Source organism: Mercenaria mercenaria, chromosome 10 (assembly GCF_021730395.1).
Source record: "Mercenaria mercenaria strain notata chromosome 10, MADL_Memer_1, whole genome shotgun sequence".
In the NCBI taxonomy this organism is placed as follows: domain Eukaryota; kingdom Metazoa; phylum Mollusca; class Bivalvia; order Venerida; family Veneridae; genus Mercenaria; species Mercenaria mercenaria.
Genome location: NC_069370.1, coordinates 61,612,684 through 61,629,824, shown reverse-complemented (window position 1 = coordinate 61,629,824; position 17,141 = coordinate 61,612,684). Strand labels below are relative to the sequence as shown.

The 17,141-nt window shown below is 37.2% G+C and overlaps 1 protein-coding gene across 1 annotated transcript; it reads right to left on the bottom strand.

Annotated features, from left to right (window-relative positions):
• Window positions 1–14,528: 14,528 nt before the first annotated feature.
• On the bottom strand, window positions 14,529–16,904 carry LOC123560685 (putative nuclease HARBI1). The gene is made up of 4 exons (XM_053516947.1): window positions 16,724–16,904; window positions 16,294–16,523; window positions 14,966–15,104; window positions 14,529–14,590 (listed from the first exon to the last, which is right to left on the bottom strand). The coding sequence occupies exons 1-4, from the start codon at window positions 16,902–16,904 to the stop codon at window positions 14,529–14,531; spliced, it is 612 nt and encodes a 203-aa protein (XP_053372922.1).
• Window positions 16,905–17,141: the final 237 nt, after the last annotated feature.

Sequence of the window (17,141 nt, the reverse complement as noted above, 5' to 3'; positions counted from 1 at the left end):
ATTTTGAGGTGTATTTTGACCTATCTCTACTGATAAGGACTTTTGTGTGGACTTAGATTTTTTACAGATTTACTTCCCTTTATTGTTACTATAAATAACTTATATTGTAACTTTTTGCAGTTATTTTTTATTTGGCATAAATGTTTGCCTCAGCGAGACAGGGTGTCTTGCGCAACTCCTATTGATAGCTGGCAAGCAGAATTTTCACAACGAAAGTCTAAAGAAAGACGGAATGAAGTCCAAAATCCCGAAAACATCAGAAGTCATCAAAACAATCCGAAAAGAAGTTAACAAATATCGCTAGAAGAGTATACCAAACCACTGGTAGGTCAGTCAGCTGGAATATTGACATGAGGAGAATGGTAAAGCATTTTCTAGAAGAAGATTTACATAGTACACAGACTCCAGGCAAGAAAGACTATAACCCGTATTAAGAAGGAGATGCAAAAGAGGTAACTGAACGATACATTACTAAACCTATACAAGGTTTTTCAAGAGAATAATCCAGAAAAAAAGTTTATCGTACGTATCCTTCTGTAGGTTCAGACCATTTTGGATAGTGCAAACAGAATAGATGCAAGAGAAACTTGTCTATGTAAATTGCACGAGAACATTTAGTTAAGAATCGAAAAGCTGTACCGCCTGAAAATTATAGAGCATTTAAACCCAGACAAGATAGTTGCAGAGATAGTGTGTGACGGGAAGTCACAAGAATGTGCATATAGGGCATGCAAGAAGTGTAAAGGTTTGAAGATTCAAACTACTTCCAATTACTCAGAAGAAACAGCAGGAGTACAAACAACGTACATGCAATGGGTTAGTAGAACAGAGCAAGTGCAAACCAGAGATGGAGTGACATGGTGAAAACTGTTCTCAGAACAATGAAAGCCGAACAACAAGAAACTGTTGAAACCCTACTGAACGAAACAACATTAATGTTGATTTTTTGTTTGTTTTGGGTTTAACGCCGTTTTTCAACAGTATTTCAGTCATGTAACGGCGGGCAGTTAACCTAAACAGTGTTCCTGGATTCTGTACCAGTACAAACCTGTTCTCCGCAAGTAACTGCCAACTTCCCCACATGAATCAGAGGTGAAGGACTAATGATTTCAGACACAATGTCGTTTATCAAACAGTCACGGAGAACATGCGCCCCGCCCGAGGATCGAACTCGCGACCCCGCGATCCGTAGACCGACGCTCTTACCTACTGAGCTAAGCGGGCGGGCCACATTAATGTTGAAAGAAAAGTACATAAGACATGTGTTCAACATAAGGCATCAATATAAAGCCATGAAAGATATTAAGGATGACCTTAAAGATACAGAAGCCATTATAAATGTAGACTTTTCCGAAAACTATAGCGGCAAACTTGCTGCAGAAGTACAAACAATGCACTTCGGGGGCAACAGAAGGCAGATCACACTCCACACCGTCGTGATCTACACACAAAATAAGTCTGAATCATTGTGTACTATTTCAGACAATACACAGCATGGTCCAGGGGCTATTTTGGCGCATATGTGACCCGTTTTAACGGCTCTTAAAACAGAACATCCCGAAATCACGACACTGCACTTCGTCAGCGACGGGCCGAGTACACAGAACAGAAATAAGAACAACTTCTTCATGTTCCATCAATAAATATTAGACAATTACGGCTTTCAGAAAGCCAGCTGGAATTTCACAGCGAGTGGGCATGGAAAAAGTTCTGCCGATGGAGTAGATGGTTCTGTTAAGAGAACCGTAGACAGGATAGTGGCAAACGGGAAAGATATCAATGACGCAGTGTCTTTTTTTTTTAAAAGGTCGGAGAGGAATTAAAAAACATACGACTTTTTTAATAGATAGTAATGATATAGAACAGTGCTCTGATTCAATACCAGCGTCTTTAGAAACAGTTAAAGGCACTATGAAGTTGCACCAAGTTATCATCAGCGCAGAACATCGGGATTTGCTAAGACTGAAGGATACAGACATGTTTTTGCAAGTGGTCAGAAGTGTGTAAATGCTTCAATGGAGAACCATCTGAGCACCAGCTGAATATCACTGTAATATCAGGTAGTAATTTTTATTATTCTACTTATAAAACTTTACCAATGCAAATAGCCTACACCATCTACTCCATCGGCAGAACTATTTAAAGTGTTGAAGTCATATTTAAACAAGCTCCTCCCAATTATAACTAGACTAGTGAATCTTTCATTGACTCAAGGAGTCTTCCCAGTGCAGTGGAAACAGGCAATAGTTAGACCTCTGTTAAAGAAAGCTGGTCTCGAACTTATATTCTCAAACTATAGGCCAGTGAGCAACTTATCATTCTTGTCCAAATTGATAGAGAAATCAGCACTGTATTTACTTAATAAACATGTAAATGAACATAATCTCCTTTCGAAAAATCAGTCCGCATACAGGCAACATCATTCGTGCGAATCGGCTTTATTGAGACTTATCAATGACATCTTGGACGCTATGGAACATCAAGAAGTGACTGCATTGATAGCATTAGACCTTAGTGCAGCTTTTGATACGGTAGATCACGATATTCTTTTGGACGTTTTGAAATGTCAGTATGGTGTCTCTGGTGTTGCATTTGACTGGTTGAACTCATATCTGAGGCCACGGAGCTGCCGCGTGAGTGTGAATCAAACAGTGTCATCAGCACGTGAGCTTACGTGTAGTGTCCCCCAGGGAAGCTGTTTAGGGCCGTGGCTCTATCTCACGTACGCAGGAACGATTTTTGACATTGTTCCCCCGTCCATTTCCGTCTATGGCTTTGCCGACGACCACACCGCAAGCACACGTTTTAAGCCCGAACCATCCATCGAGGCTAAATCCATTGGTGAACTAGAGGAGTTTGCTACAGATTCAAATGAGTGGATGAACAGTAACAAACTCAAAATGAATTCCTCAAAAACTGAACATATTGCCTTTGGAAGTGCCCCTCAGTTGAATAAGTTAAACATTCACGAGATAGATATTTGTGGTGATAAAATCAAGAGACAGAGTAACATCAGATATTTGGGGGCCTATTTGGACGAAACTTTAACTTTCAAAGAGCATATAAAAATAAAGTGTAGAACGGCAATGTTGAATTTTTTCCGAATCAAAAACATTCGCAAATATTTGACTCAGGATGCAACTGAAACCTTAGTGCTATCGCTGGTTATTTCGCATTTAGACTACTGTAATGTTATTTTATACGGTATTTCTGATTGTGACATCGCAAAACTGCAACGCATTCAAAATATGTGTGCGAAGTTAGTTTTGAATCGTAGAAGAAGAGACAGTTCTAAGCAGGCACTCTACGATTTGCACTGGCTGCCGATCAAAGCCAGAATAAACTTTAAGATCTTGACGTACATGTTCAATTGCCATGTTGGAAATGCGCCTGTATATTTGATTGAACTCTTAACATCGAAAATCCCCCAGCGTTCCCTCAGATCCTCGGAGTCATCAGTTGACTGTTACATCGTCCCTTTCAACAAGCGAAAAACTTTTAGTGATAGAAGCTTTAGTACTATAGGGCCAAAGTTGTGGAATAATTTGCCGTTGAACATCAGACAAAGTTCTTCAATTGACTGCTTTAGGAAAAAGTTGAAAACGCATTCCTTCAGAGACTACTTTGCATTATTCTAAGTTTTGACTGAGTTTTAAAACAGTGATGCTGGTGACAGTGATAGAAATTTAATGTTTGTCTGTGATAATTGTATGTTAGTAATATTTTAAAATATAGTATTATCATTGACTTTAAATTAATAATTGCTATTTTGATTCGTTTTAATTAATCTTATTTAAAATATTTTATATTTAATATTTTATTTCAACTTGTATTGTAAAACGCCATTGAATATGTTTTAAATGTAGAAAAAGGCGTTTAAGCAAATAAACCAGTTTCAGTTTCAGTTTCAGTATCATCAATGATACTATCAATACTTAGTCTAGGCAAACTGTTTGATGGAAAAGTATAATTATTACTATTTAACGTATAACAATAGTGTATGTAAAATTTTATCATATTTAAAATAAACAACACTTTCTATAGATCTACATTATACATATTTATTTTCAATACTCATTTCCTTTGCTGTAAATTAATTTGATTTTTGTTTTTAGAAAAAGATAACAATGTAGATCTCGAGGAATCCCCGACTGCTGTTGTAGACGCGAGACATCCGCCAGAGTGCAATCTCCGACGTCATTCTGATCTTATTGGGACATGGTGCGCAGTTTACTATCACGGAGAAACGTATCCTGGACTAATTCAAGTACGTCCATTTTAACTTTGATTGTATTTTAAAGACGTATGATTAATCTGACTGCGACAATCTTTGGTTCAATGTTATAGTATAGTTGTATATACGTAGTTAATGAGAGTTTATTTCATCGTATTCAAATGTATCATCAGGTAATTTTACTGATTTTAACCTATTCATTCTTACATATTAAATTCTTTTTTATTCAAGAATAAGCCTAGTAATTCAGAATCTTGTAGTAATATATAAATTGCAAGCATTTTTACCAATCGTCTTATTCGTTTAGCACCTTTTTGACAGGACATGGACGAGCAGTCTGTTGAGGTTAAGTATATGGCCCAGATCGGTGTGAATAGATTCTTCTGGCCGAGACTAAAAGATATAATATGGTACGATTGGAATGATGCAATAATGAGCATCTGAGAACCAACACAGGTGACATCAAGACATGTTCAAATTGATCCAGAAGAGCGGAGGGTTATTTCAAGTGCCGTTAACAAACGTGCTATTTAACTGATTGTAAAACTTTAAAAGAAAACTTGATCCGGCTTGTTTCAGCAAATTGTGTTCAAAATCCATAAGCAGTGTTTAAAGTTGAATTTATGTTGATTCAGATTAGTTGTTGTGTTTGAAGACGTAATTCTGTGCGAAACTGAAGTTAGGAGGATTGGTATTTACTGTCCGGTTATGCTGTAAATGACTCTTTTAATGATACAAACTAATCATGCCGTGTTTAAATTAACCTTGGTGTTTAAAGGTAGCGTTGTGTTTAAAGGAAATGTTCTGTTCTGTTTAAAATTGAAATGTTTCATTAAAAATTGAACTTACAAGACTTCGGATCATGATTTAATGACCTTTGCACTTTAAACTGAACTTAAAAAGGTTCATAAATCACAGTTATAAAAATGAACTATTTTGTTTGAAATTGAAAGTAGATCTATAATTATTCAGATGATGTGTTTTCACATGCCCTTTGTCTGTTGTTTCTTCTGTGCGATTTTGCTGTATCCCTGTTTACATGCGTTCTTTGTACTTTATGATGTCTGTATGCTATAAAATCAACGTGTTTGTCACAAACTGACATACGGGCCTTCTTGTATCTGCAGTGTAAATGTAGGTATTGCATCATCTTTTTGTAAATTTTTGAGTTATTGGGTAAATGTCAGATTTCACGCGTAACATGCCTCTAATGTTTTTCTGTATTTCATAACTTAAATTTCCATGTAAATTTAATTAAATTCGGTTCATTAAAGTAGAAATGGTATCTTTACTGAATTAGTGTTTTGGTGTTTTTATAAAACATTTCGGCTCTATGCATTTAATGGCCTAAATATAATTGATAATTCCGTAAGTAATAGTCGGAGCTCATGATAAAGCCTGGTCATGAAATTAAGTTATTTTCTCGAATTGACTATCGAGTGAACTCTGCCCTTACATATTGGTAGACATTTCTGAAGTTGAAGGGAAGCAACTCCTACATGCAGTTTGACTTTTCATAAAAAGACTGCCCCAGTCAAAATAAGAAAGTCATATTTGGAAACTTATTATTTCGTACTGGTAACAAGAAGAGTTTTGTATACTTGGTTAAAAGCTATAATTTCCTCCACTCTTTTCACACTCACATCTATTTCAGCTGGATTTTTACTTGAAAAATGCGTATAATTCCACTTTAATAAGAAAGCTGGTATTTTATAAACTTCAGTAATTTGTGTTTTTATCCCCAAAACCACTTCAACGGGCCTCAAATTGTCAATTTCAATCCGCGCCAAAGTAGTCAGATTTCCCGGCTATATCATGATTCCCGTGGAAAAGCAAATAGTCGGAGCTCACGCATAAGCCGTTGAGTCCCATGAAATTTAGTATTTGGCGGGATATTAGCCTACAAATATGGCCGGTTTTTGAACTCTAGCTCTAAGAAAGGCTGAAACCAGTATTAGTTAAACCATCGCTCAACCTTGTTTTATAACGGATTTTTACTAATTCTCGGCGGTTATATTTGCGATGTGTCAGCTAAGCCTCGGTCACACAGTATGAACATATAGATACAGTCATCGGACCGTTTCGCTGTAATTTTACATGTACACGGCCTGTAAACACTGGCTCGTCCTCTTTGAGGAGATGAGTTGAAAAAAGAGCCAATGATACTTCCGAGGAGGCGCTAATGACCGGAACTTCATGCAGAATGTAAACAAAGAAGAAGGGTGAGTTGATTGTTTCCTTTCTCCGATAAATGTAAGGCCCTGTTTTAAAAAATAGCCAATGTAGTTCCACTCAGAAATGATTATACTTTTTATATATGCAGGCCATTTTGCAAGGTAAATGCATTCCTTGACGTGAGAACTTTTGAAAGTTGGAAAATATAGTAAGTCCAAACCAAAAGTGGACATTTTCCCATATATTTCACCCTAATTTACACAAATTTAAGATTTTATAGTCACTGCATCAACCTTGCTGAAAAGCATATCTTACTACTGCATGACTTACGTGGTTTACTAGCGTGTTTATCCCGTACACGTGCATTTATCACCATGTGGAGGAGCCAACGTCGCAGAGGAGGCGCTAAGAACCGGAGTGGGAGCCAAAGCACTTTGAAATTTAGTTATTTTTTTAATGTGTCATCAATTCTCACATACCAGATCTTTATCATGATTTCCTTGGATTGTGACAAACATCTGATGGATGATGTTTTAACAACATCCTATTCATTTCCTTAGAATGTATTACGAGATATTTGCACTTCTCTTTTCTTTTGCACTTATTTAATGATGGGCTATCATGGCGTTATAAGTTGTATAATTATGATATTTTCTGTGAAAGGGACATTTCCTAATGCACAACGGTTTTCATGTCCAACGCATTTTGGATTTTTTAATAGTTAGTGTTAACTTTGTGGTAGTCTTGAAATGCAATTGCAATATGTGCTTCACTAGGTACTTACAAATGCTAAATAAATATAATTGTTTACTTGTAAATTGCTTAATTCGATTACATATACGTATATGAAAATGCTAACACTCAAAATACCTCTCCCAGATGTTCTAACGATAACAAAGAAACTGAAAACGTTATATATTTATTCCCCTGTCGAACCGCATGTATCATATAGCTTTTGTCTTATCCTTGTCCGTTTGTCAGTCGTCGTTCTGCAGTCAAAGTCATATTAATTAGTTATTATTTAGTACTGGGAGGGTGCCATCTGTTGAGGCAATATTTGATGTCAGATTTGTTTTTAATTAATGCTACGTAGTAAGAATGGGTATTGACCGTTACTGAGCTTACAGTTACAGAATTATAAATACAGTTTTCTAATTTTACTTAAATAACGTTTGTAAGGAAACATGTATGTTGATACTTAATTTCCAGCTAGCGCGATTCACTGATTTGCCGATCCTATTCTGCGGAATATCGAAAAAAAATCATTTCTCATATTTACATTATATATACTGACGAGATAAAGAAACGCCTCATTGAAATTTGGCGTTATTTTTTTCCTAACGCTTTTAATTGTTGTGAAATGTAGTAAATCTACATGTACTCTGACCGACAAACACAGTGAACAAAAACTCGCGCGATTTCATTCAGCCATTTGTTCACTTCATGTACCTGGTCATGATTTCCTCGTGCAGTCCGTGCATGTAAACCATGTGGTTTGATTGAACGATTTTTGCACATGTACATGTGTAATACGACACACAACCATATTTTCAGCTATTCTCTGAAAAAAAACATTAGTTTTCGTAATGCCGAGGCTGAATTCTGAAGAGAGGGCTCAGGTTTTGGCTATGCTTGAATGTGGGTGAACGCAGGAACAAGTTGCTAGACGTTTTAACGTCTCTCGTTCGACAATTGTGCGTCTTATTCGACGTGTTAGAGACACGGGAACGTCTATCGATAGACCACGTTCAGGTAGACTGCGTGTAACGTCAATACGACAGGATAATTATATACGTCAACGTCATTTACGTGACAGATTTGTGACGGCGCAATCTACGTCACGTATAGTTGTAGGTAACCGTGGACGTCCAATTAGTCGACATACAGTGAGAAATCGACTCAGAGAACGCGGAATTACCTGTCGTAGGCCCTACCGCGGTCTAATTCTAACGTTACGCCACCGTCACCAACGTCTTATTTGGGCCCGCAACCATCGCGGCCAGCGTTGGCAGAACGTAGTGTTCAGTGACGAGTCGCGTTTCAACTTGTGGAACGCCGACGGACGTATCCGTGTCTATAGACGACGCCATGAACGCTACGCAAACAATTGCGTTTTGGAGCACAATCGTTACGGTGGAGGTGGAGTAATGGTGTGGGCAGCAATCAACCATAGGTTTAAGTCCCAACTCGTCGTTTGCCAAGGTAATCTCACAGCCAGGCGTTACATCGACCAGATATTACGTCATGTAGTTGTCACTTTATTCCGTCAACGTCAAGGATTAGTCTATCAGCACGACAACGCGCGACCTCACGTTGCACGCGTCACCAGGGACTTTCTACAGGCTAGAAACATTAATGTTTTACCTTGGCCGGCGTGTTCAGCGGACTGCAATCCGATTGAACACGCGTGGGATTATCTCGGACGGCGGTTACGCCAACGTCAACCCCAGCCAGCAAACGTCCGGGAACTGGTAGCAGCGCTGCACCAGGAGTGGGCCAGAATCCCATGGTATCTGTTACGCAACTGGTGCGGCTCTATGAGGCGTCGCCTTGCTGCTGTGGTTGCTAGCAGAGGTGGCCACACGCGCTACTGATTTTTCTAATGCAATTTCTCCGACCGGGCTATTAAAATTCAAGATTTAAGCTTAATGCGACAATGAAATGATTTCTTATTGACCATAAATTCTTGTAAAGCATCTAATTTGCGAATGGAATTGTTCTTTTCTAATTTTGAATCACGGTTAACGAAAAATTGTATACCGAGTTTGAATGAGGCGTTTCTTTATCTCGTCAGTGTAGTATCGCTGCCTTTCTCGATTTTATTTATGCTTTCAAATAACTCTTAAAAAAAATTGTTTCTAAATGAATTAGAAAAGACATAAATATATTGAAAAGATAAAAAAAAAACAAAAACAATTGAGCAAAAATATCGAGGGAGTTTTATAAATAAAGTGTACATTCTAACATGACCAGCAATGCTTAAATCGTCAAAACGATATTGTGTTCACGTCGCAGTCGGAGTCGGCGTCGCCGTTGGAAATTGTTTTTTTATAAAGTCAAATATCTCTGTTACTATCAAAGCTATTGACTTGAAACTTAAAACAGTTATTTACTATCAAAGTCTACACCAGGAGAAACAATCTCTATAACTCTGATTGAATTTTGACAGAGTTATGCCCCTTTTTAACTTAGAGTTTTAAGTTTTATAAAGTTTTACTGGCAAAGCTCTAATTCAGAGTCAAGTACTGAGAAAAGTCGAGTGGGTTGTCTTATGGACAGCTCTTGTTTATGTGCATTTGGGTAGTATAACACAATTTCAAGCATCAAATTATAAACATTAAAACGGAATAGATATTACATTGCGAGAACGAAAACGCTTTATACGAGTGTTCATCACCTAGGAAATGAACTGGTCAGTGGCTCCGACTCTGGACTTTTGCGCCTCCTCCAAGGCTTTGGCTCCTCCTCTTAGCCAAAATTGAGCATAGAGGGGTAAAACCCGCCGTTAAAACACATAAATAATACAGATTTAACATACCATTATGGGAAAAATTGGTACAATGTATATGTGTAAATTGGGACGAAATATATGGGTAAATCTCCACTTTTGGTTCGAACTTGCCCCATTTTCCAACTTTCAAAAGTTCTCACGTCAAGGAATGCATTTACCTTGCAAAATGGCCTGCATATATAAAAAGTATAATCATTTCTGAGTGGAACTACATTGGCTATTTTTTGAAATAGGGCCTTACATTTATCTGAGAAAGGAAACAATCTACTCACCCTTCTTCTTTGTTTACATTCTGCATAAAGTTCCGGTCATTAGCGCCTCCTCGAAAGTATCATTGGCTCTTTTTTCAACTCATCTCCTTAAAGAGGACGAGCCAGTGTTTACAGGCCGTGATGTATGAAACGTGTAACTTTGGTATATAGGACGGCGATGTCAAAGAGCTCGGCAAATTTTACTTCTTTTGAAAAAGAAGTTCTGATAGAAATAATCGAAAAATACAAATACATCTTGGAAAATAAAAGTACTAACGTCCGTCTACTTAATGAAAAAAATGTTTGCTGGGGAAAGGTTACAGATGAATTCAATTCAAGGTAAGACTACAAACATTCCTATGTTTGTTCATTGTCTGTTTCATTATTCCTAAATGTTCCGACTTTCATGTACAAAAAACGTGCAATGTGCACTTGTAATAAGAAATGCATTCGTAAATTTAAATTTATTGGTACAATACAATTACTAAATAAAATTGCACTTGCAAATGCATGAATTTCAAAATCCGCTCTTCATTGAAAGTAAACGATTATATAGGCGTGCATATTCCTATAATAAATAATTATATATGTTCACCTCCATATATGAGCTGTGCCATGAGAAAACCAACATAGTGGATTTGCGACCAGCATGGATCCAGACCAGACTGCGCATCCGCGCAGTCTAGTCAGGATCCATGCTCTTCGCTTTTAAAGCCTATTGGAATTGGAGAAACTGTTAGCGAACAGCATGGATCCTGATCAGACTGCGCGGATTCGCAGGCTGGTCTGGATCCATGCTGGTCGCAAACCCACTATGTTGGTTTTCTCATGGCACGGCTCATATATGCATTGCATGTAATTACAAGTATATACATGCACGTACACTTTGAAAAGTGTACAAACGTAGCGAATCTAGTGAAGTTAAAAGCGAAGAATGGAATTTCTTACATGTTTAGATCGACTTTTCATAGAATAAAAACTGACTCCCTTTGAAAACTCTATAGAATAACGACCCCCGGTCATTATTCTATAGAAAAACTGACCCCTCCAAGTAAAATACTGACTCCCTAAAGATGACTCCCTTCGAATCTCATAGAATAACGATCCCGGTTAGTATTCTATAGAAAAAGTGACTCCTTCCATGTAAAATACTCACTGCCGAAATTACTACATTCGAACTCTCATACGATATCCATTCCCGGATATTATTCTATTTAAAAAAGTTACTCTTTCCGTGTAAAACACCGGCTCCTAAAAAGACTTTCGACGATAATATCTATTAAAAAGTGATCCCCACCAAACCTAACGGACAATTTTACTAGATCTACAACTCTAATACCCTCCATTGCCAATAGTTAACATTTTGATTGTACTACTACTACTGGTGCCGCTACTTCTATTGCTATTACTACATGTACTTCTTCTTCTTCTACTACTACTACTTCTACTACTACTACTACAACTGCTACTACTGATACTACTATACCTGCTTCCACTAATACGTCTTGTACATCTACCTCTTCTTCTCCTGCTGCTGTTGTTGCTGTCACTTATTCCTCTGCTGCTGCTGCTGCTGCTGCTGCTGCCCACTGCAACTGCCACTACCACTGCCACTACTACTACTACTACTACTACTACTACTACTCTTTATTGTTGCCGCTACCGTACTTTACTGCCACTGCTAAGTATTGCAACTTCTATTAATACTAAGTTCTATGCTAGCAGTTTCTTGTGCAGTTTTCTTCTGAAGAATTACTTCATACCGAAGTTTGCAGGGATTATTGACACTGGTGTGTTTTGTGAACGTATTGTGAATTGTTATTTTCCTGAAAAAATGTATACACCAAGATACAGCGTATAGAAATAGAATCCCTTTTCCCGTTGCGGAATGCTCTGATTTCTGTGTCAAGTGATGGTATCTGGGGCTAATGGTCAAACGGAAGACGGACGGACGGACGGACAAGGGCAAATCTATATGCCCTCCTCCCTCGAGTGGGGGCATAAAATGCAGCAATTAGGCCTTAGATACATGAGTTATCACTAAATTTGACCAAATAACCGGGAGTCGTTTTTTTTTATGGGAGTCAATATTCTTCGTGAGGTTCAGTTTACTATGATCTGGAGGTCATAATACTATGACCGGGGGTCACTTTTTCTATAGAATAATGACCGGGGGGTCATTATTCTATGTGGGTCGAAATACTTCATTACACCGGCATCGCTGTTCCTTAAAGTTTTTGATGAAGTTAATCGTTTTTAATAGTATCAAAGATATTGACTTGAAACTTGAAGTACTTATTTACCATCAAAGTATACACAAGGAGAAACAATCCCCATAACTGTGATTTTAAGTTCGACCGAGTTATGCCTCTTTTTAACTAAGAATGTTTAGTTATAGTTCTTATTAAGTCAAATATCTTTGTTACTATCAAAAGTCTTGACTTGAAACTTAACATAGCTATTTACTTTCAAAGTTTACATCAGATGATCAATCCCAAAAACTCTTATTTCACAGAGTTATGGCTTTTTTTTTAATTAGAAAAGTCGACAGAGCTGACAACTTTTCTAAAAAACACAGTTTTGTATTTTAAAATTCGGTTATATATTATTTACATTAAAAGATATTTACATGATCCGTATCTGTTACATATTTCATTTTAGATCAAATGTGAACTTGAGAACCTGCAAACAACCGAAACAGGTATGGAAAAATGAAAAGGCCAGGGCAAAAACATATGTAGCAGAAATGCGAAGGTCATTGAAAGCTACAGGCGGTGGACCTGGCAGACCTCCGCTCAGCAACATAACCGATAAAGTATGTTCCATCATACCCAGCCAGATAAATGCCCTCAGCAATCCTTATGACACAGATGCAGATTTCCATGGAGATCAGGTATACAGCAAAATAACATACCTCTAAATACACATTTATTCTTTTAATTTATGATATAAAAAAAGTAATTTACTGTTATGTCATGTGTTTCGTTTCATTCTATCAGAACATCTGTTAATACATCCTATACGATTAACGTAATACAAAAATTATATGAAATGTATGTATACTATGTCGCAAATGTCCAGTGTAACAAAATTCTATAAGATACTGATATATATTCGTCCTAAATTGGAGTTTTTAGTTTCTACAATATATAAATAAAAAAAAGCAAAACTTCAATCCATATTTCAGATAATTGATGATAGCATATACAAGTTGCAAGGACAGTCATCATCGTTTTCATCTACTGAACAATTGCACAAGATATTGCCACCTTAAATCTCGGTATCACCTCTTCCAATCGCAGTTTCCGCATCAGAACAAAGTCCAATTCCTGCCACAGTATCGAATGCGTTACCCTCAACCACACGATCAAACATGCCAGTACCATACAAGCCCTGTGTTACATCTGCGCCGTCCCAATCAACTTCCAGAGAGTTACCTTCTAAGGCTAAAGCTGCAGAACAAGCGGTAGAATACAGGAATTATCTAAAGGATCTTGCTGAAAAGGAACATTTAGCGAAAATGGAGAATTATAAACTGAAAAGACTTCTATTAACTACTAAATTAGAAATAGCCAAATTAAAGAAGCAAAAGTTATAGAAAGATGTTGTTTGTAAACCTTGTGAGGCATGGCAGCCTTTTGTTTAAATGTGAACTATGTACTAATTACAGTGTTATATACTAATATGAGTTATGTTTTAAATATTTTATTAGTACCTGTTCGAACCGTCTTATGAGAAAATTCCTCAAAGCTCTCCCACCTTCGTTTCTGTTTATAGGTACAGCATGAACTTCCTCCCGGCAGTCTCTGATATCTGCTTCCTGAGGCAGTGGTATTTCAAACTGCTACGAGAAGTTATGTAAAACAGCACAAGCTATTATCACAATCAGTGAAGTAGTAACCTTAAGACGCAAGTCTAACGTTAGGCATGGAAACCTACGTTTCAGAACACCAAACGCATTTTCAATTTTGACACGTCCTCTTGATAAATGGGCATTGAATCGTCTTTCCGCGGCTGTTTGTGGGTTAAACACGGGTGTCAAAAGGTATGATTTTAATCCATACCCATTGTCACCAAGCAAAACGCCCTGCAATGCGCCAGACAGAGGCTAAGTCTGCTGCTAGTACGCTGTTGTCAAATATTCTACTATCGTGTGAACTTCCAGGCCAACGAGCAACAATGTTGGTGAAATATAGGTCGAAGTCACACACTGCTGTAAGAAAAAAAAAGATTAATAGTTATTTGACAGTTTAGTATACTATTACCGAAAGTGCAGACCATGATCAGACTGCATGGAAGTGTAGGCTGATCTTGGTCTGCAATGGTGGCAAAGGCAGAATCAACTGCTGCCAGCAGGCTAAAGGTAAAATTCTGACACAGAAGAATTCTTACAGCATGCCAATATCAAAAGCAGTCCCCCTGCGAGGAATTAAAGAAATAATTATTGAATAGTTCTTAAATTGAATCTAATTCTAGAATAGTTCATGAACATTACATGGCCGTTGTAGAACTTAAAGAATTTTTTCTCGAATTAAGCCCATAACAAATTCTTGAAATCCTAGTTCTAGAATGGTATTTTAATTTCTTGATCTTGAACAGTTAAGAACTTCTATATTTGTCAATATAATTGAGTCCCTCCCTTTGAGTAATCAAGAATAAAATCAAGAAAATACGAACTTTTTACTTTAATATTAAACCAATGTTTCAACTGGAATAGTAATTTTTAAAAACATTATTTATTTTCACTGTATAGTAATGAAAATGTAATATCCTTCTTTAAAATTGTAATAGTACCTTGAACATTAACAGAGAAGAATCCTTTCCGATTTCTGAATATCTCAGCGTTCTGCCCACCCGGACTTATAATAGGTATATGAGTACAGTCTATTGCTCCGATAATGCCTGGGATACGACACAAACGGAAAAACTGTTGCTGAAATATACATATATATGCATATGGTTACAATAAATACATGTTTTTGGTTGATATTCATTGTCTGATACTACTCGAAATACGACAAAATGACACGACAGATATATTACAACACGACAAAGCAACACAAAGCGAGACACGACAAAACGACAAGACTAACAACAATGGGACACGACGCAAGTTACGACAATACGATAACACACACAACAGTGCCACATGACGTAACGCAGGACAATACGACAATCAAAACAATGCGGCACGACGCAAAGCACGGCAATACGACAAGACACACGACAATACGCAAAAATTTGCGAGACAAGGGCGACGTTAATGTTGCGATGTATTTTTGTGTGTGACTCAATGCAGACTTGGAGAGCCGGTATAAATTACAGACTCCGGTATATACATTCATTTTTTTATAAAAATTTAAAGTAAATATGTTTTATCGACTTTAAACTATTTACGTTTCTTGTTTTAATAAAATTTCGCTGAAGAAATTAGTTTCATTATTTACGTTATTTATCAAGACTGAAATATGAATAAAAAAGTTGATGACGATACGATAAGAAAGATATACTTGTATAGCTTTTTTTGTACTAATGAATGTATGTTTTAGATTTACGAAGGAGTAAGGCCGGTTTATGCAAAACAGGAATAGAAGACAGACAAATATAGATAGGCTTAGGTTATTGACAGAAAAATAATAAAACATACGCTATCACTTGTATTCATTTAAAAATACTACTGTATGAATTTATATTATGAAGCTGAATTGAGCCGCACCATGAGAAAACTAACATAATGGCTTTGCGACCAACACGGATCCAGACCAGCCAGCGCATCCGCACAGTCTGGTCTGGATCAATTCCGTTCGCTTTCAAATCCTATTGCAGTTAACAAAACTGTTAGCGAACATTCATGGATCCTGGCCAGACTGCGTGAATGAGCAGGCTGATCTGGATCTATATTGGTCGCAAAGCCACTATGTTGGTATTCTCATGACGCGGCTCAATTAATGTTGAAAATTTGAAATTTGAATTTTCCCCAGTTACTATGCATTGAAAAGGAGACATTTTTAAAATTTCTATACAGTGCGTCTGGTGTTACCGCCGTGTCTCGTATCTAACCTTCAAAAGGCTGTGTTGCTGCATGTGATATTGTTATATAATATAATAAAAGGCCACATTACTTGTGTGTTTAAGCGTTGTCTTTCATCTGGATAGTGTATATACATGGCTCGTTGGCTTGCGATGTTTCTTGAAACTTTTTTTACTATGTTGCTAACTGTTGTGATGTGCATTCCAAAACTATCCCCAACTAGTCTAAGATAAGACCCCGTTGCAAAATATCGCAAAGTAACAAGAAGCTGCATCATGGGTGGAATATCTATACCTCGTCTTCCTTCATCAAGATGGTTACCTAGCAATAAAATATGACATAAGTAAATTACACAGATATTTTCTACTTTTTATACTAAACATTTGGGCATTTACGTACAAGTTACATTAGTTTCCCGAAATTAAAACCTAGACCATTCATGTTTCGCAGTAAAGTATTATTGCAATACACATGTGTATTATATGTGTACATAATAATAACACAAAAGAAGCATGACTTACCAACGATTCTCATCAGTTCTATCACCCCAGCTTTACTGAGGCGAAATCTATCCAAAAAATCCAAATCGTCGTACATAACGAAAGGGTTTGCTCTGTCCCGTATCATTCTCTCCCTCCTCAACATTTCTGCTATAACTTCATGTTGGAAATTTAAATCTATGTCTAAATACTCCGCCGCCATCTTTTCTTAAACCACCTATGCCCCAGGTTTAAAATAACAATAGAGAGATAAACCATTGCTGACACCGCTCAAAGTAGAAAAATCCAGTCGAAGGTTTAACTTTTAACGAGCCCCGTTTTCACGTGCTGACTTAAGCGTTGTAAATATATCTGACACGGCTTAAGTCGGAGCTTAAGTCTTTACTTAATAGTTGAAAAACTGGCCAATAGACTGGACTAGATATCACACCCTATAAAC

Excerpts from the sequence above, each read along its gene's own strand:
- LOC123560685 (XM_053516947.1), bottom strand. The coding sequence starts at position 16,904 with ATGGCGGCGGAGTATTTAGACATAGATTTAAATTTCCAACATGAAGTT. Across the intron at positions 16,524-16,723 it reads AGAACTGATGAGAATCGTTG|GTAACCATCTTGATGAAGGA; the intron begins GTAAGTCATGCT and ends TTTTATTGCTAG. Across the intron at positions 15,105-16,293 it reads GACAACGCTTAAACACACAA|CAACAGTTTTTCCGTTTGTG; the intron begins GTAATGTGGCCT and ends TGTATATTTCAG.